This window comes from Hypanus sabinus, chromosome 3, assembly GCF_030144855.1.
Source record: "Hypanus sabinus isolate sHypSab1 chromosome 3, sHypSab1.hap1, whole genome shotgun sequence".
Classification (NCBI taxonomy): Eukaryota; Metazoa; Chordata; class Chondrichthyes; order Myliobatiformes; family Dasyatidae; genus Hypanus; species Hypanus sabinus.
This window is the reverse complement of record NC_082708.1, coordinates 2,431,287-2,452,148: the sequence shown is the minus strand read 5'-3', so window position 1 is coordinate 2,452,148 and position 20,862 is coordinate 2,431,287. Positions and strand designations below refer to the sequence as shown.

Here is a 20,862-nt window from a genome sequence, read left to right as displayed (position 1 = left end):
CTGAGCATGTAGATATTAAGATAGAGGATGTGCTGGAGCTTTTGGAAAGCATCAAGTTGGATAAGTCACGGGGACTGGATGAGATGTACCCCAGGCTACTGTGGGAGGAGATTGCTGAGCCTCTGATAATGATCTTTGCATCATCAATGAGGACAGGAGGACTGGAGGGTTGTGAATGTTGTTCCCTTATTCAAGAAAGGGAGTAGAGGCAGACCAGGAAATTATAGGCCAGTGAGTCTTATCTGTGCAGATTGATGGCCAGCTAAGGACTCGACAGATATTGAAAATTCAGCCCTGTGGTCAATGGGTGTTGACCTTTGCTGAGGTGAGGTGGGATGGGTCAGGGAGTGTGAGGTGCAGATAGGGGCAGAGGGAAGGGAGAAGGGCTGCTCGTTCTCTACAGTGCATTACATTCCTGCAGGACAGATGTTTTTCCTGCTCAGCACCTCTCTCAGTGCATGGCCCACAGTTAACTCAGGCAGTCAGTTCTCCAAACATCCTTAAATGGCAAAGATCGTGGACGGTCGATGGAGAATTAGCAGGAAACTAGCCAAAAGCTTTCTCCCAGAGTAAATAGTGTAACTGCACGAACACTGTAATCTGCACATCTCACTGAAATTAACAAGCAGTTTCAAAGATTGATGACACATCCTCCCACCATTGACAGGACAGAACACAGTATTCAGTTAGATTGACACAGCACACTGAGGGCACATCAGCAGCAATGGGAATAGGAGTAGCATGTTTGGCCCATCTAGTCTGTTCTACCAAAAGCACAACTCCTGCTCTTCACTATCAATTCCTTAAAGCTTTTTTGGCCAGTGGATCCTTTTCTACCTTTTCCACTGCCCCCATCTCCCCGCCTACTTCCTTGGCAAGGACTCTCCAGCCCACGCCGATAACCCCCTCCCATCTTCAACCCTTCCCTTTGCCCTGGACACCCCACTCTGGACTTCTGCCTGCTCTGGATCTTTTCCTTTCTAACCACCACTGAATGAGACATCAGCCGTCTCAACTTTACTACTCCTCTCTCCAATTCAAACTTCACTCCTTCCAAACGCATTACTCTACACTCTCTCTGCACTAATCCTATCCTTGTCCTCATCTATCACCCCAGTGGCCTTTGCGCCCAACACATAATTTTCTGTAACTTCTGCCGTCTCCAATGGGATCCCACTACCAAGCACATCTTTCCCTCCCCCCACTCTCTGTAGGGATCACTCCCTACCAGACTCCCTTTTCCATTCATCCCTCCCCATTGATCTCCCTCCTAGTACTTGCCCTTCTCGTACTCCAACCTGATGGCATGAACATTGATTTCTCAATCTTCCAGTAATGCCCCCCCCACCCTCCTTCACCATACCCCATCTCCTTTTCTCTCTTTCACCTTATCTCCCCATCACCTCCCTCAGGTGCTCCATTACCTTCCCTTTCTTCCATAGTCTTCTACCCTCTCTGATCAGATTCCCAGCTCTGTACTTCACCCCTACCGCTTTAACCCATCACCTCCCACCCTGTACTTCTTCCTCCCCTCCCCAACCTTGCTCTAACTTCTCATTTTTCCCCACACATCGACTATATTCTTTTCCATAGATGCTGGCCTGGCTTGCTGAGTTCCTCCAGCATTTTGTGTGTGTTTCCAGAAGACATAGGAGCACAATAAGGCCATTCAGCCCATCAGGTCTGCTTCAACTTTCAATCATGGCTGTTTTATTATACCTCTCAATCTATTCTCCTGCCTTCTCCCTGTCTTGCTGCCTTGACTAACCAAGGACCGATCAACCTCCACTATATACGAGAAAACAATTTTCACCCAAATACCAAAATATACAAACCCACCACCTCTACCACCAGAAAGGACACGAGCCACAAAAAAAAATGAGGAACACCACCATCTTGAAATTATCTAAGCCACACATCATCCTGAGTCGGAAATATAGAACATTAAACGGTACAGGCCCTTCGGCCCACAAACCGTTAAACCTGCTCTAAAAATAACCCAACCCTTCCCTCCCACATAGCTCTCCAATTTTCTTTCAACCATGTATCTATCTAAGAGTTTCTTAAATGTTCCTGATGTATCTGCCTCTACCAACACCCCTGACAGTGTGTTCCACATACCCACCACTCTGTGTAAAAAAAACCTACCTCTGACATTCCCTCCAGTCACCTTAAAATAATACCCCTGATATTAACCATTTTCCATCCTGGGAGAAAGTCTCTGGGTGTTCCTTCATCATTGCTCGGACAAAGCCCTGGCACTCCATTCCTACAGCACTGTGGGTATTCCCACACCTCAGGGACTGTAGCAATTCATAAAAGCAGCTCACCCCCACCAAGGGCAACTAGGGAGGGGCATAAAAACTGGCTCAGCCTATTAAGTCCACATCCTTGAATGAATAAAGAAAAAAAAACCTCAATTCTTTGAACATTCAGAAACATACTACTGAAATGAATTCAACAACACTCTACTCAGGCCTGCAGGGCACTGATTCTAAAGATTCACCACCTCGATTGAAGAGATTTCTGCTCAAGCTGACACAGCACAGATTCTAGGCTCTTCAGCCCAATGGAACATCCACTGAGTTAGTTATGTCATACTTAAAACTAATTTCAAACTATTTAAAAAGCTAATCCATCATGAGCATTGCAATTGTAGTGTTCTGGTATGCTGCAGATTTTTTTTAAGAAACTGAAAGCTAATTTTCCAATACCATCTTTCAAAAAAAAGGCATTATTAGACAGAAATTATGGCATTACTGTTCAACCCCAGCAGTCAAGAAGCAACTCCTGGTCTTCTCCACTCCACAGAATGGAAGTTCAATCTCTCTGATGCAGCAAGTCCACCATCTCATGAACCTTCACCACACTCCCTCGATGGGAAGGATACTCTGCTCTAACTCAGGAGACCAGATCTGTCCAAGGCTTCCCAGATGTGGCCTCACGAGAGGAGATCTCATTGAAACCTATCGAATATTGAAAGGCCTAAATGGAGTTCGGGGTAGAGATATGTCTCTACCTCAAGAGGTGGAAGGCACTCCTCACCTCCGCTAGCCTGCAGGTCACACTTGGGCAAAGTGCAGCACCTGCTCATCCCTGATTAGGGTTACATGAAGTCATGGGAACAGGTCATATGAGATGGTGGATTTCACAAGTCCTAGTTATGTGACCACTGTCGCCAGGCTGACAATCTCTGAAGAGAGCATTAATAATAGGTAGGGTCACCTGTCTTGTAAAGACTCTGCCCAGAAGAAGGCAATGGCAAACCACTTCTGTGGAAAAATTTGCAAGAACATGGTTATGTGAAGACCATGATCACTTACGTCAATGATGATGATGAGATGTAGTGGATGTGGAAAGGATATTTCCTACAGACAATAGACATTAGGTGCAGGAGTAGGCCATTCGGCCCTTCAAGCCAGCACCGCCATTCACTGTGATCATGGCTGATCATACACAATCAGTAACCCATTCCTGACCTCTCCCCATATCCCTTGACCCCACTATCTATAAGAGCTCTATCTAACTCTCTCTTGAAAGCATCCAGAGACTTGGCCTCCACTGCCTTCTGGGGCAGAGCATTCCACATATCCACCACGCTCTGGGTGAAAAAGTTTTTCCGCATCTCTGTTCTGAACGGCCTACCCCTTATTCTTAAACTGTGGCCTCTAGTTCTGGACTCACCCATCATCTGGAACATGTTTCCTGCCTCCAGCATGTCCAATCCCTTAATAATCTATAGTGGGGGAGTCTAGGACCAGAGGGCACTGACTCAGAATAGAGGGACATCCATTTAGAACAGAGATGAGGAGGAATTTCTTTAGCCAGAGGGTGACAAATCTGTGGAATTCACAGCCACAGACAGCTGTGGAGGCCAAATCATTGGGTACATTTAAAGCAGAGGTTGACTGGTTCTTGATTAGTCAGGGTGTTTAAAGACCAACTGCACAGGCTGATGGCGGTATGGTAGCATAGTGATTAGAGCATCACTTTAGAGCACCAACTGTAAGACGGGAGTTCAATTCCCACAAATTGCTGTCTGTGAGGAGTTTGCATGTTCTTCCCTGTGACTATGTGTCCTAAAGACTTACAGGACACTATGTGTCCCCTCCAGTGCCCCCAAAGACTTACAGATCAGGTCATTAAGTCGTAGGGTGACAATCTTACCAACACCCAAACAGAGCAGAGTGAGTTACCAGAATGACGATCACCCATTGCCACTCACATCTACTATGATGAAGTGATTTGAGAGGTTGCTCATGGCCAGAATCTACTCCTGCCTAAGCAAGGACCTGACCAGCTGTAATTTGCCTATCGCCACAATAGATCTAGTGGATACGATTTTACTGGCTCTCCAGTTGACCTTGGATCCCCTGGATGGTTCTAATACCTACATCTGGCTGTTGTATTTTGACTACAACTCAGCTTTCAAGAATATCATACCCTCAGGATTAATCAAACCCTTGTCTTCCGTATCCCCCTCTGCAACTGGATTCCTGACTTCCTCACTGGGAAATGACTGTCTGTGTGGATCAGAAATAAGACCTCCGCCTTGCTGCCAATCAACACCAGTGCACTTCAGGATGTGTACTTAGCCCACTGCTCTATTCTCTCTACACCATGACTGTATAGCTAGGCACAATGCAAATGCCATCTATAAATTTGTCCATGGCACAATTACTGCTAGCAGAATTTCAGAAGGTGATGAGGAGGTGTGTAGAAGAGAGATTGATCAGCTGGTTGAGTGGTGTTGCAACAACAACATTGCACTCATAGTTAATAAGACCAAGGAATTAATTATGGATTTCAGGAAGGGGAGGTTAAGGAAACATACAACATCCTCATCAAAGGGCCAGCAGTGGAAAGGGTGAACAGTTTCAAGTTCCCGGGTGGCAACATCTCTGAGGATCTACCCTGGGCCCAACATTTTGATGCAATTAGAAATAAAGCACAACAGTGGCTATAATTCATTTGGAATTTAAGGAGGCTTGTTATGTCATCAAGACTCGCAAATTTCTACAAATGTACCGTGGTATGCATTGTGACTGGTTGCATCACTGTCTGGTATTGGGGGGGACACTGTACAGAATCAGAAAAAGCTGCAGAAAGTGGCAAACTCAGTCAGCTCCATCATGGACACTGGCCTCCTCAGCATCAAGGACATCTTCAAAAGATGGTGCATCAAAAAGGCAGCACCCATCATTAAGGACCCCATCACATGTCCTCTTCTCTTTGCTACTAGCAAGGAGGAAGTACAGGAGTCTCAGCATTTCAGCAATAGCTTCCTCCTCTGGGCCACAAGATTTCGGAATGGACAACGAACATGAACTCACTGTGCTGCTGCCGGTGACGTGCCAGTGATATTAAGCTGGGTAATTCTGACACTGGCACAGAAGCACAGCAACACTTGCGGGCTGCCCCCAGCACATCTTTGGTCTCTATTGGTCACATTTCACTGTATGTTTCGATGTTTCACTGTGTACGTGACAAATAAAGCTGATTACAATCTCTACTTTGAGACTCTTCCTGGGATACTGTGGATCTGAAATCCCTACAGGAGACCAGAAAAACTCATAATGATGGGAGTGTGCCCAAGGCTCAGCAGAGTGAATTCTGGAAGGGTTAACTGCCCAGTTAAGAAGAACGAGAGATGATGTTACTGTACAATGTTCATGCAGGAACTGTAGGGGGGAGATGCAGAGATGGCCTTTTTCCTGTCCGGATGCTGGAGGGGAGGGTATCCAAAATAACCGAGGTGGCCAATTAGGACAGAGGGGGAAAAATTTCTCCATCCCTGGCACCTTTGGGATTCTCTCTCCAGAGTTGTGAGAAAGACTCAAAGATACTTTGATACAGGATTAGTGCAGGAAATTATCACTGAGGTGGACCAACCACAATCTTATTGAAAGGTAGAGCAGAAACAAGGGGCCAAATGGCCTCCTCTGCTCCTGTTTCTTATAACCTGAGGCTCTCCCAGTGCTGGGACCACTTATTTTCACATTAGTCGTCAATGATACAGATAACAGAATTGATGGCTTTGCGGCCGATATGAAGGCAGGTGGAGAAGCAGGTAGTGTTGAGGAAGCGGGGAGTACATAGATGGTCTTAGACAGATGAGGAGAATGGCCAAAGAGGTGACAGATGGAGTACAGTGTCAGGAAGTGTATGCTCATGTACTTAGGTAGAAGAAATAAAGACATAAGCTATTTTTTAAATAGACAGAAAATTCAAAACTCTGAGGTGCAAAGAGACTTGGGAGTCTTCATGCAGGAGTCCTAAAAGGTTAAAGTCATTGATAAGGAAGGCAAATGCAATATTAGCATTCACTTTGAGAGGACTAGAATATAAATACAAGGATGTAATGCTGAAGCTTTATAAGGCAATGGTCAGACTGCAGTTGGGAGTACTGTGAGCAGTTTTGGGCCCCTTATTTAAGATGTGCTGACATTGAAGAAGATTCAAAGGACGTTCACTGGAATATTTTTGGGAATGAAAGGGTTAACGTATGAGGAGCGTTTGATGGCTTTGGGCTTATACTCAATGGAGTTTAGAAGAATGAGAGGTGGATTTCATTGAAACCCACCAAATACTAAAAGGGTTTAAATAGTGTTCATGTAGAGGATGTTCTCCATCGTGGGCGAGTCTAGGACCAGAGGGCAGAATGGAGGGACGCCCATTTAGAACAGAAATGAGAAGGATTTTCTTTAGCAGAGGGGGTGAATCTGTGGAATTTATTGCTGTGGACAGCTGTAGGAGACAAGTCATTGAGTAAATTTAAAGTGGAGGTTGACGTTTAGTCAGTGCGTCTAAGTTTATGGGGAGAAGGCAGCAGAATGGGGCTGACAGTGATAATAAGTCAGCCATGACGGAATGGGAGAACAGAACTCGATGGGCCAGATGGTCTAATTCTGCTCCTATGTCTTATAGTTTTATGCAAAGTACAGTCGGGGCAGAGTTTAGAGCGAAGGTTGCTCCGTACTGCTTCATCTCTAATTCTGGGGGTGGCTCAAGGGCTCTCCACATTTAAAAGTAATTAAGTACACTTTGAATGCTAGAGTCTGTGAAAAGGAAGTTAATTGTCCTGTGAATTAAATTGTGTGCCTTGAGACCCAGCAAATATAAAGTCCTTTTCCCTCAAAGCCAGTCTAACAGTCGAACAGATCCCAAGTGTACGCCACAGGAAGCTGATCGCAGGAATGCAGGCAGGAACTCTACAGCAACTGGCAGAACGCCAAATTCTAAATGTTAAACAAAATGACAGACTGCCTGAAGTATGCAGAACCGAGTCTGAGGGAGTTCGATGTAAATTCAGAACAAGTGCAGAGTGAATTTAGAGCCAGTCCAATAGAGAGAGCAGAGAATTCTGAGTGAGTCTGAGAGAGAACGGAGTAAATATGGAGTGAATCTGAGACCAAGCAGAGTGAACGTAGAACACAGAAATCTACAGCACATTGCAGGCCCTTCTGCCCACAATATTGTGCCAACCATGTAATCTGCTCTAGAAACTGCCTGGAATTTCCCTTCTGCATAGCTCTATTTTTCTAAACTCCATGTACCTATCTAAGAGTCTCTTAAAAGACCCTATTGTATCTGCCTCCACCATCATCACTGGCAGTGCACCCACCACTCACTGTGTGAAAAACTTACCCTGACATCTCCTCTGTACCTACTTCAGAGAGAGCACCTTAAAACTGTACCTTCTCATGTTAGCCATTTCAGCCCTGGGAAAAAGCCTCTGGCTATCCACACGATCAATGCCTCTCAGCATCTTAAACACTTCGATCAGGTCACCTCTCATCCTCCGTCGCTCCAAGGAGAAAAGGTCAAGTTCACTCAACCTATTCTCATTAGGTACGCCCTCCAATCCAGGCAACATCCTTGTAAATCTCCTCTACACTCTTTCTACAGTGTCCATATCCTTCCTGTAGTGAGGTGACCAGACTGAACATAGTACTCTAGTGGGGTCTAAAAACGAACCACCTCACACTTATCTGGGTTGAACTCCATCTGCCACTTCTCAGCCCAATTCTGCATCCTATCGAATGTCCTGCTGTAACCTCTGACAGCCCTCCACACTATCCCTAACTTTTGTGTCAACAGCAAACTTACTAACCCACCCCTCTACTTCCTCATCCAGGTCATTTATAAAAATCACAAAGGAGAAGGGTTCCAGAACAGATCCTTGCAGAACACCACTGGCCACTGACCCTCCATGTAGAATACAAACCACCTTAAACCACCCTTTGCCTTCTGTGGTCAAGCCAATTCTGGATCCACAAAGCAAGAATGAGCCTTGCATGGGGAACCTTTTCAGATGCCTTACTGAAATCCATATACACTACATCCACTACTCTACCTTCATCAACGCGTTTTTGTTACATCCTCAGAGTTCCATCAGGCTCGCTTATGTACATATAGGGTCAGGAAGCATTCCTGGACACACCTAACAAACTCCATACCATCTAAATCCCTTGCTTTAAGGAGATGCCAGTCCATATTAGGAAAGTTAAAATCACCCATCACAACGTCCCTATTATTACTGCACTGTAATCTGCCTCCTTATCTGCTGCTCGATGTCTGTTACTATTGGGGGGCGGGGTCTATAAAAAACACCCAGTAGTTATTACCTCCTTCCTGTTTCTGACTTCCACCCACATGGACTCAGTAGACAATCCCTCATGACTTCTTCCTTTTCTGCAGCCGTGATACTATCCCTGATTAACAATGCCACTCTCCCACCTCTTTGGCCTCCCTCCCTGTCCTTTCTGAAACACCTAAAGCCCAGCATATTCAGCAGCCATTCCTGCCCCTGGGACGTCCAAGTCTCTGGAATGGCCTCACCGTCATAGTTCCACGTATTGATTCACACACTAAGTTCATCTGCCTTGTTTATGATATGCCTTGCATTAAAATAGACACATCTCAAACCATCAGGCTGAGTGAATCTTTAACATCTGCCAACCCTTCCTCACAAACTCTCTACAAGCTATCTCTACTTGTACACCAACTACCCCATCCTCTGCCTCTTCACTTCAGTTCCCACCCTCTGCAAATCTCATTTAAACCCTCCCAATCAGCATTACCGAACTTCCCTCCCAGGATACTGATTCCCCCCCAGTTGAGGTGCAACCCATCCCAATTGTACAGGTCACCACCTCCCCAGAAAAGGTTCCACTGATCCAAGAACTTGAAACCCTGCCCCCTGCACCATCTGCTCAGTCACTCATTCACCTGCACTGTCTTCCTGCTCGTGGCACCAGAGTAATCCGGAGATTACCACCTTGGAGGTCCTGCTCTTCAGCCTCCTTCCCAACTCCCTGAACCTCACGCGCAGCACATCTACCCCTCTCCTGCCTATGTCATGTACCACGACCTCGGGCTGCTCACCCTCCCCTTCAACAATGTTCTGCAACCACTCAGAGACATCCTGGACCCTGGCACCCGGGAGGCTTCACGCTATCCTGGCGTCTCTTTTACAGCCACAGAATTTCCTGTCTGTCCCCCTAACTATCGAGTCCCCCATGACTATTGCTCCGCCTGACTTCACCCGACCCTTCTGAGGCTCAGAGCCCACCACAGTGCTACGGGTCTGGCTGCTGCTGCCTTGTCCAGATAGGTCACCCCCTCAGCAATAGCCAAAGGAGATACCTGTTGCTGAGGGGAATGGCCACAGGGGGCGCTGCACTGACTTCTTTCATGGAAATGGAGCAGGGAGGTCACAGGACAAAAGACATTAGCCGAGTCTCAGGCAGAACCCTCAGCACAGCTCCAGTGAGCACACTCTAGGATGGATGTGACAGCATGTGGAGGGTGCAGAGGAGAAGACAATTGCAAGTGGCAGAAGTGCTACACCTGCCATTCAATTTCTCCCTCACCTCCATTTAAAGCCCCAAACAGGTGAGGCAACACTTCACCTATAGATCTGTTGGAATTGTCTACTGTATCCGGTGCCTCCACTACATTGGCGAGACGTCGCAATTTGGGGCCCTCTTCATCAAGCACCACTGCCCGATCCACAAAAATAAATTAATTAATAGATCAGGATTTTCCAATGGCCAATCATTTTAATTCCAATCCCCATTCTCATTCTGGTGTCGGTCCATGGCCTCCTCTTCTGCCATGATATTCTGTCTGGATCGCCTCCAATTTGATGGCATGAACATCAATTTCTCTAACTTCTGGTAATTCCCCCTTTCCCTCTTCTTCAATTCCCCGCACCAGCTCCCTTCTTACCTCTTCTCCTCACCTGCCTATCATCTCCCCCTGTCCTTCCTCCTTCCCTTTCTCCCATGGTCCACTCACCTATCAGATTCCTTCTTCTCCAGCTCTTTACCTTTTTCACTTATCTCCTCCCAGCTTCTTACTTCATCCCCTTTCCCCATCCACCTATCACCCGGCCAGCTGGTGGCATAATGGCATCAGTGCTGGACTCCGGAGCGAAGGCTCCCGAGTTCGAAACCAAGTCGGGCCAGCCCCAAGCATGCTTTCCATCCGTGCAGGGTTGAGTGTCGAGCTAGCCCTTCAGCCTCGTAAAAAATACAAGGATCAAGTCAGGAACGTTCATATCGTGACCCAGTTAATCCGAAAGGAGACCAATCCTGACATCATGCGCCAGACAAGAATGGCTGACTATCTGGTGTGACAAGCTAAAAAAAACCTATCACCTTCTAACTTGTTCTCCTTCACTCTCCCTGCCTTCTTATTCTGGCTTCTTCCCCTTCCTTTCCAGTCCCAATGTAGGATCTCGGCCTGAAATGTCGACTGTTCATTCCTCTCCATAAATACTGCCTGACCTGCTGAGTCCTTCAACATTTTGTAAGTCTGGATTTCCAGCATCTGCAGAATCTTGTGTTCAACAGGACAATGCCCGAGTTAGAAGATTTCAGTTACAAAGAGAGACTGACACAGATAGTTAAAATGAGGGGTGAAGACAATGAGAACTGTTTCCTCTTGGCAAGTGTTTATAATCAGAGGACATAGGTTTCAGGTGCCATGGTGACACAACTCTACCACAGACAAGTCCCAGGTCTGGCTACAAGAGAAAGGTTGAGCATGGGGTTAGCAATACCATCAAGTAAAACCCTAGCAATACAGAAACTCCAAAGACTTCATCCCTGGGAAATAAAAGATTTTCATCTAGAAGACTTATAAAGTCATGTGGTAAAAGCTAATCAATCTTCAGCCCAGGACAGAGGGCCTCTGCCCCGTACAGATGCTGGCTTTTAGAAGTAATAGTAGGAGGGCACAGAGGTGTTTATGATCTGAAGTCACAGGGGGATAGAGAGAATTGAGGGCTGGTGGAGGCAAATACACTTACAATAATAATAACACACTTCCAGAGCACATTTCATACAGATGATGTAGTTCAAAGTGCTTTACAATGGGAGACACATAAAAATAAAAAGATGTCAGTTAAAAGTATTGTTAAATAAATAGGTTTTGAGCTGGTGTTTAAAAATGTCAACTGAGTCTTTCAAAAAAGCTGACCTGACAATTATCTTTTGAGGGAGATTGCTTAAATTTAAGAGACCAGTGGAAGACAACCTGAGAGCTCAGGCAGGATTTTAAAACAAAGTCCCAGACCACTGAGAGCTTTAAACACAAGTAAGTGAACTTTAAAATCAATTCTAAAAGACATAGGAAGCCAATGCAGAGTGGCTAGGACTGGAGTGATACCCTCATCCTGGTTTTAGTTGAAAGTCTAGCAGCAGGATTCTGAATGAGGTGAAGTTTGTCAATAGATTGCTTCAGAAGGCCAGTAGAAAATGCATTTCAGTAATCTGGTCCATTTGATAAACAGATATTTAAATATCTTGATGAAGAATATCAATGCATTGCAGTAATCTGGTCTACATGATACAAAGGTATTCAAATACCTTGGCGAAAAAGCCCTAGAGTCAAACAGCACAAAAACAGGCCCATCAGCCCAAGTTGCCCATGCTGAGCAAAACCCCTGGCAAAGACAGCCCCATGTGGCTGTAAACCCTTCCTATCCACAGATCTGTCCAAATGTCTTTTAAACACCATAATTGTGGCTGCTATTTATTCAAAGTCCAACTGCACGTTTATCACTCCTGCTAACAGAATGCCCAGCATTTGATGGAATCACCAATCACTGTCAAATTACATAACCTCCAGCTGCGATCTATACTCAGCCGCGCTTCAGTACAACATGCCACAGTAAGGGATCATTCAGGAGCTGCAACACAGAAATATTTGGCCCCAAGGCCCATAATGTGCTTTGTTGTACACACCCTACTGCTCCCATCACCACACCCATCGCACACGCTCTCACACATACTTCCCAGTAAATGGATCAAGTCTATTCATCCAATAAGACATTGTAATAGAACTAGGCCATTTGGCCCATCAAAATAGCTCTGCAATTCCATCATGGCTGATTTATTATCTCTCTCAACTCCATTCTCCTGCCTTCAACCCATAACCTTTGACACCCCAATTTATCAAGAACCTATCAAGCTTCACATATACCCAATGACTTGGCCTCCACAGCACCTGTGGCAATGAATTCAAAATATTGGGCATTGGGCAAAATATAAGGGCATTGAGGAATGCAGAGGAACAGAGAGATCTAGGAATAACTGTGCATAGTTCCCTGAAAGTGGAGTCTCATGTAGATAGGGTGGTGAAGAGGGCTTTTGGAACGCTGGCCTTTATAAATCAAAGCATTGAGTACAGAAGTTGGGATGTAATGCTAAAGTTGTACAAGGCATTGGTAAGGCCAAATTTGGAATATTGTGTGCAGTTCTGGTCACCGAATTATAGGAAAGATATCAATAAATTAGAGAGAGTGCAGAGACGATTTACTAGGATGTTACCTGGGTTTCAGCAATTAAGTTACAGAGAAAGGTTGAACAAGTTAGGTCTCTATTCATTGGAGCGTAGAAGGTTGAGGGGGGATTTGATCGAGGTATTTAAAATTTTGAGAGGGATAGATAGAGTTGACGTGAACAGGCTGTTTCCATTGAGAGTAGGGGAGATTCAAACTAGAGGACATGATTTGAGAGTTAGGGGGCAGAAGTTTAAGGGAAACACGAGGGGGTATTTCTTTACTCAAAGAGTGATAGCTGTGTGGAATGAGCTTCCTGTAGAAGTAGTAGAGGCCAGTTCAGTTGTGTCATTTAAGGTAAAATTGGATAGGTATATGGACAGGAAAGGAGTGGAGGGTTATGGGCTGAGTGCGGGTAGGTGGGACTAGGTGAGATTAAGGGTTCGGCACGGACTAGGAGGGCCAAGATGGCCTGTTTCTGTGCTGTGATTGTTATATGGTTATATTAAAATAAAAACAAAATATGACCTTAAGTTAATAAAATATAATTTGAAATGCAGATAGTAGACAGCACAGGATATGGGATGGTTGGGAATCTGACCCCAGCACCAGGACTGATGGTGTCCCCATTGCTGAGGGAGAGGGGTGGGAAGATCCCCCACAGTGTTGAGGGAGAGGCATGGGAATTCCTGCCCCCAGCTGTTGAGGGAGACGGGTGGGATACGTCCCCCAGGAGTAGAAAACCCCTAAGTGCAGAAGAAGAGGGGTGGGAAGGCCCCCCACCCTCAGTGTTGAGGGAGAGGCATGGGAATTCCTGCCCCCAGCTGTTGAGGGAGACGGGTGGGATACGGCCTCCAGGAGTAGAAAACCCCTAAGTGCTGAAGAAGAGGGGTGGAAGGCCCCCCCACCCCCGGCACTTACCCCTGATTCAGGTCATTCTCTGTGTTGTCCAGCCACAGACGGACAGCAACCGCGTTGCCTTCCCGACACTGGGTGAAGATGTCATCCATCCCAATCTCTCGTCCCAGCCAATCCTGTTAACACAAAGAGTCGCGGGCAGTAAGATACTTTAATCTGGAGCAAATACGATGCTGGTTAATCTGGAGCGGATCTGAACTCGTTATTCTAGAGCAGATTGACACCCACCTCCCAAGCACAACCTGAAAGGAAGCCAGAGGTTGCCAGTCTTGCACTGAAAGTCTGCCCATGCTCACGGTCTGAGCCCTCCAAACCTGATCACCTGCCTTCCTCCCCTTTCACCCCATTTGTACAGGAGACAGATACCACCGTCTTCTGTCTTCCATCAAGCAGCACACAAAAAAAACCCTTCCCTAACCACCCACCCTCGCCGTGCCTCCCCGCCCTGAATCATCCACAACCTCAGCCCAACACTTGAGTACACAAACTAACATTCAGAAATATCCTGGGAGAAGCACCTCGGTTCGACCAAGATCTGCATTGTTCTAGGAACATGGGAGCATTTTATTCAGTTTTGGTCACTACGTTATAGGAAGGATGAGGAAGCTTTAGAGAGAATGAGCACAGGAGATTACCAGGATGTTGCCTGGATTAGACAGCATGCCGTGAGTATAGATTGAGCAAGCTGGGGCTTTTCTCTTTGGAGTGAAGGAAGATGAGTGGTGACTTGATAGAGCTGTACAAGATGATAAGAGGCATAGATAGAGTGGACAGCCAGAGACTTTTTTCCAGGGTGGAAATGGCTAATACAAGGGGGCATACTTTTAGGGTGATTGAAGGAAAGTATAGGGGGATGTCAGAGATAGGCTTTTTACACAGAGAGTGGGGGGGGCATGGAAAACGTTATCAGGGGTGGTTGTAGGTCGATATATTAGGGACATTTAAGAGACTCTTAGATCGCCCTATAGATGACAGAAAAATAGGGAACTCTGTGGGAAGGAAGTGTTAGATTGATGTTAGAGTAAATCAGCATATAGGAGGGAGATTGAAAATCTAGCTGAGAGCTGCCACAACAACCTCTCACTCAATGTCAGCAAAACCAGGAAGCTGATTATTGACTTCGAGAGGAGGAAACCAGAAGTCCATCAGTCAGTCCTCATTATGGGGTGGAAATTAGACATCAGGAACTTTAAATAGCTTGGTGTTATCATTTCAGAGAACCTGTCCTGGGTTCATCACATAAGTGCATTTACAAAGAAAACACAGCAGCCCCTCTACTTCCTGAGCAGTTTGTAAAGATTCAGCATGACATTGAAAACTTATGTAAATATGTGGTGGAGAGTATATTGACTGGCTTCACCACAGCTTCATATGGAATCACCTAAGGAAAATCCTACAAAAAGTAGTGGATATGGCCCAGTCCATCACGGGTAAAGTCCTCCCCACTATTGAGCACATCGACAAGGGGCACTGACGCAGGAAAGCAGCAACCATCCAGGACGTGCTCTCTTCTCACTGCTGCCATCAGGAAGAAAGTACAGGCAGACACACACCACCAGATTCAGGAACAGTTATTACCCCTCAATCATCAGGCTCTTGAACCACAAGCATTGGCTCACTTTCAAGGGTTCTTCATCTCATGTTCTTGATACTTACTGCTTTTTATTTTTTTGGCATTTGCAAGTTTGCTGTCTTTAGTGCACTATTTGAACACCCACACTGACTCTATTATTGTTTATATTTTATCAGGGAGTTATTGAGTAGGCCCATAAGAAAACCTACCTCAGGGTTGTATATGGTGACATATATGTATTTTGATAATAAATTTACTTTGAACTTTGTAATGTGCGGCACATCACAGGCTGAAGGACCTGTACTGTGTGGTAATGTTCTGTGTTCAGTGAAATGAATGAGGGGTTGGAAATGGCACCTTGCTCCTGACTTTCAATTAGATCATGGCTGCTCTTCTACCTGACTCCACGTTCCTGTACCAACCCTGTTCCTCCAATCCCCAAATTCTATTGTAGAAAAACACAACGTTTTGTCGCTTGGTCACATGAGCCTCAGAACACAAATCGTTCAATTCACACTCCTACAATGTCACCATATTTCAAAAGAAATTAGTACTTAAAATCTTACATCATCTCACAACGTGAGGGAGTCAAATTCTCTGCGTTATGACTCTATCACAACACGTGAATTTAAAAGTCTAATGGCTTGTACAAAGAAGCTGTCCCGTAGCCTGTTGGCCCTGGCTTTTATGCTACAGTTCAGCTTGCCAGACAGAAGCAGCTGGAACAGTTTCTGGTTGGGGTGACTGGTGTCCCCGATGATCTTCCAGCCCTTCTTTCTGCACCTACTGCTGTAAATGTCCTCAATGGAGAGGAGATCACTTCCCTTCCAGAACATTTCCGAAAAAATTTACCTCAAGGTGTAGAAATTAATCTGAATCTGATGATAGGAGGCAAAGATCAAGAGAATTTTTCCTAGGCCAAAAATGACTAATGCCAGGGCACATCATTTTCAGGAGACTGAGGAAAGTACTGGGGAAATGTCAGAGGTAGATTTTTAAAAAGAGTGGATCACACCAACACATTGTCATGAGTGGTGACAGATGGCACAGTACAGGAGCTTCAGTTCCTGAGGTTGTGTCGAACTTTTAACCTACCCTAACACCTCCCTCCCACATAGCCCTGAATTTTTATGCTAGCGTGGGGTGGGGAGTTGAAACAGGAAAGAATTCCATTGGGAAGAGGGCACAGTTCATGCAGGGTGCCTCTGAATTCACAGTGTATATTAGCCAGCCAGTGTATTAGTGCTGCCAGCCGAAGTTCAAAACAAACCTGAATTTCACGTTTAAGAGGGGGGCAGTGAACTTACTCTGGTCCTTAAGCATGCTCTCCCATTCAACAGGAGCATGCCTGACCTCAAGTAGGAGCATTCCTCCATCCCTCATCCTCCTTCCGACATCCTATATCAGTTTCAGAAGGGGCACACAAGGGTATACACTGTAAATACAACAACAGAGGACTGTGGCATCTCCCAGACGCGGGGGTACCACGGGTATAAGCCAGCCTACATTGTCCTACCGCTGGAAGCCACGGGAGAGCTTTATACAGCTGACCTTTGACAGATCCGGCGCAGTACCAGGACACGACCCCTTGACAGCAGGCCTGGGACTGGACCCGAGGGAGGCAGCAGCTGTACGGCCGCTCAGCCCATCCTTGGTCGAGTACACAGCAAGATCCCACTGAACCCAGATAGTGAACAGAAAGATCCCACGAAGCAGTCGCCGGGATGGAGGGGGGCTCCGTACCCGACCACCAGCCCGGTAATCGACGGGGACCCGGGGGCGGCCCGGCGCCGGCTTCCGCGGCCGCTCCCGTGCCGGATCCCGGATTAGTCCCGGACCCCAAGGCCCCTCCAGCGAACCGGCAGCGCCCGCTCCGGGTCCCACCTCCACAGACCCGGCTTCCCTTTCCCCGGTCCCCGCTCTCACCCGCTCGGCTCCGGCTCGGCTCCGGCTCCGGCTCCGGCCCGACTCTCAGCGCCGCGTCCACACCCTCCGCTCCGGCCGCTGCCTCTGCTGCACATGCGCAGACACTCCGCCAGACAGGGCGCAGACAGACGGTGGAAGTGAGCAGACACACCCAGACACAGGATCAATCACAGCCAGACAGAGTCAGGGAGCACACTGCTCGGACAGAACAGACAGACGGTGGAAGTGAGCAGACACACCCAGACACAGGATCAATCACAGCCAGACAGAGTCAGGGAGCACACTGCTCGGACAGAACAGACAGACGGTGGAAGTGAGCAGACACACCCAGACACAGGATCAATCACAGCCAGACAGAGTCAGGGAGCACACTGCTCGGACAGAACAGACAGACGGTGGCAGATACACCCAGACACAGGATCAATCACAGCCAGACAGAGTCAGGGAGCACACTGCTCGGACAGAACAGACAGACGGTGGCAGATACACCCAGACACAGGATCAATCACAGCCAGACAGAGTCAGGGAGCACACTGCTCGGACAGAACAGACAGACGGTGGCAGATACACCCAGACACAGGATCAATCACAGCCAGACAGAGTCAGGGAGCACACTGCTCGGACAGGGCGCAGACAGACGGTGGAAGTGAGCAGATACACCCAGACACAGGATCAATCACAGAACAGACAGACGGTGGAAGTGAGCAGATACACCCAGACACAGGATCAATCACAGCCAGACAGAGCAGGACGAGCACACTGCTCGGACAGAACAGACAGACGGTGGAAGTGAGCAGATACACCCAGACACAGGATCAATCACAGCCAGACAGAGTCAGGGAGCACACTGCTCGGACAGAACAGACAGACGGTGGCAGATACACCCAGACACAGGATCAATCACAGCCAGACAGAGTCAGGGAGCACACTGCTCGGACAGAACAGACAGACGGTGGAAGTGAGCAGACACACCAAGACACAGGATCAATCACAGCCAGACAGAGTCAGGGAGCACACTGCTCGGACAGGGCGCAGACAGACGGTGGAAGTGAGCAGACACACCCAGACACAGGATCAATCACAGCCAGACAGAGTCAGGGAGCACACTGCTCGGACAGGGCGCAGACAGACGGTGGAAGTGAGCAGACACACCCAGACACAGGATCAATCACAGCCAGACAGAGTCAGGGAGCACACTGCTCGGACAGGGCGCAGACAGACGGTGGAAGTGAGCAGATACACCCAGACACAGGATCAATCACAGCCAGACAGAGTCAGGGAGCACACTGCTCGGACAGAACAGACAGACGGTGGAAGTGAGCAGATACACCCAGACACAGGATCAATCACAGCCAGACAGAGTCAGGGAGCACACTGCTCGGACAGAACAGACAGACGGTGGAAGTGAGCAGATACACCCAGACACAGGATCAATCACAGCCAGACAGAGTCAGGGAGCACACTGCTCGGACAGAACAGACAGACGGTGGCAGATACACCCAGACACAGGATCAATCACAGCCAGACAGAGTCAGGGAGCACACTGCTCGGACAGAACAGACAGACGGTGGCAGATACACCCAGACACAGGATCAATCACAGCCAGACAGAGTCAGGGAGCACACTGCTCGGACAGGGCGCAGACAGACGGTGGAAGTGAGCAGATACACCCAGACACAGGATCAATCACAGAACAGACAGACGGTGGAAGTGAGCAGATACACCCAGACACAGGATCAATCACAGCCAGACAGAGTCAGGGAGCACACTGCTCGGACAGAACAGACAGACGGTGGAAGTGAGCAGACACACCCAGACACAGGATCAATCACAGCCAGACAGAGTCAGGGAGCACACTGCTCGGACAGAACAGACAGACGGTGGAAGTGAGCAGACACACCCAGACACAGGATCAATCACAGCCAGACAGAGTCAGGGAGCACACTGCTCGGACAGAACAGACAGACGGTGGCAGATACACCCAGACACAGGATCAATCACAGCCAGACAGAGTCAGGGAGCACACTGCTCGGACAGAACAGACAGACGGTGGCAGATACACCCAGACACAGGATCAATCACAGCCAGACAGAGTCAGGGAGCACACTGCTCGGACAGAACAGACAGACGGTGGCAGATACACCCAGACACAGGATCAATCACAGCCAGACAGAGTCAGGGAGCACACTGCTCGGACAGGGCGCAGACAGACGGTGGAAGTGAGCAGATACACCCAGACACAGGATCAATCACAGCCAGACAGAGTCAGGGAGCACACTGCTCGGACAGGGCGCAGACAGACGGTGGAAGTGAGCAGATACACCCAGACACAGGATCAATCACAGCCAGACAGAGTCAGGGAGCACACTGCTCGGACAGAACAGACAGACGGTGGAAGTGAGCAGATACACCCAGACACAGGATCAATCACAGCCAGACAGAGTCAGGGAGCACACTGCTCGGACAGAACAGACAGACGGTGGAAGTGAGCAGATACACCCAGACACAGGATCAATCACAGCCAGACAGAGTCAGGGAGCACACTGCTCGGACAGAACAGACAGACGGTGGCAGATACACCCAGACACAGGATCAATCACAGCCAGACAGAGTCAGGGAGCACACTGCTCGGACAGAACAGACAGACGGTGGCAGATACACCCAGACACAGGATCAATCACAGCCAGACAGAGTCAGGGAGCACACTGCTCGGACAGAACAGACAGACGGTGGAAGTGAGCAGATACACCCAGACACAGGATCAATCACAGCCAGACAGAGTCAGGGAGCACACTGCTCGGACAGAACACTCAGACGGTGGAAGTGAGCAGATACACCCAGACACAGGATCAATCACAGCCAGACAGAGTCAGGGAGCACACTGCTCGGACAGGGCGCAGACAGACGGTGGAAGTGAGCAGACACACCCAGACACAGGATCAATCACAGCCAGACAGAGTCAGGGAGCACACTGCTCGGACAGAACAGACAGACGGTGGAAGTGAGCAGACACACCCAGACACAGGATCAATCACAGCCAGACAGAGTCAGGGAGCGCACTGCTCGGACAGAACAGACAGACGGTGGAAGTGAGCAGATACACCCAGACACAGGATCAATCACAGCCAGACAGAGTCAGGGAGCACACTGCTCGGACAGAACAGACAGATGGTGGAAGTGAGCAGATACACCCAGACACAGGATCAATCACAGCCAGACAGAGTCAGGGAGCACACTGCTCGGACAGAACAGACAGATGGTGGAAGTGAGCAGATACACCCAGACACAGGATCAATCTCAGCCAGACAGAGTCAGGGAGCACACTGCTCGGACAGAACAGACAGATGGTGGAAGTGAGCAGATACACCCAGACACAGGATCAATCACAGCCAGAGAGAGTCAGGGAGCACACTGCTCGGACAGAACAGACAGACGGTGGCAGATACACCCAGACACAGGATCAATCACAGCCAGACAGAGTCAGGGAGCACACTGCTCGGACAGAACAGACAGACGGTGGCAGATACACCCAGACACAGGATCAATCACAGCCAGACAGAGTCAGGGAGCACACTGCTCGGACAGAACAGACAGACGGTGGAAGTGAGCAGATACACCCAGACACAGGATCAATCACAGCCAGACAGAGTCAGGG

General features: G+C 48.0%; 1 protein-coding gene across 2 annotated transcripts in view; it reads right to left on the bottom strand.

The window, feature by feature from the left end:
* Window positions 1–17,307, bottom strand: part of ilk (integrin-linked kinase) — a 77,952-nt gene extending 60,645 nt beyond the window's left edge. The window contains exons 1-2 of one of the 2 annotated variants that reach the window (XM_059963524.1): window positions 17,208–17,307; window positions 13,712–13,824 (exon numbers count right to left, since the gene is read on the bottom strand). In XM_059963524.1, the coding sequence (XP_059819507.1) occupies window positions 13,712–13,800 (89 nt within the window). In that variant the 5' untranslated portion in view covers window positions 13,801–13,824; window positions 17,208–17,307. Of the gene's footprint in view, window positions 1–13,711; window positions 13,825–16,588; window positions 16,611–17,207 lie in introns of those variants that run through there. The other variant, XM_059963523.1, reaches the window with a different exon arrangement.
* Window positions 17,308–20,862: the final 3,555 nt, after the last annotated feature.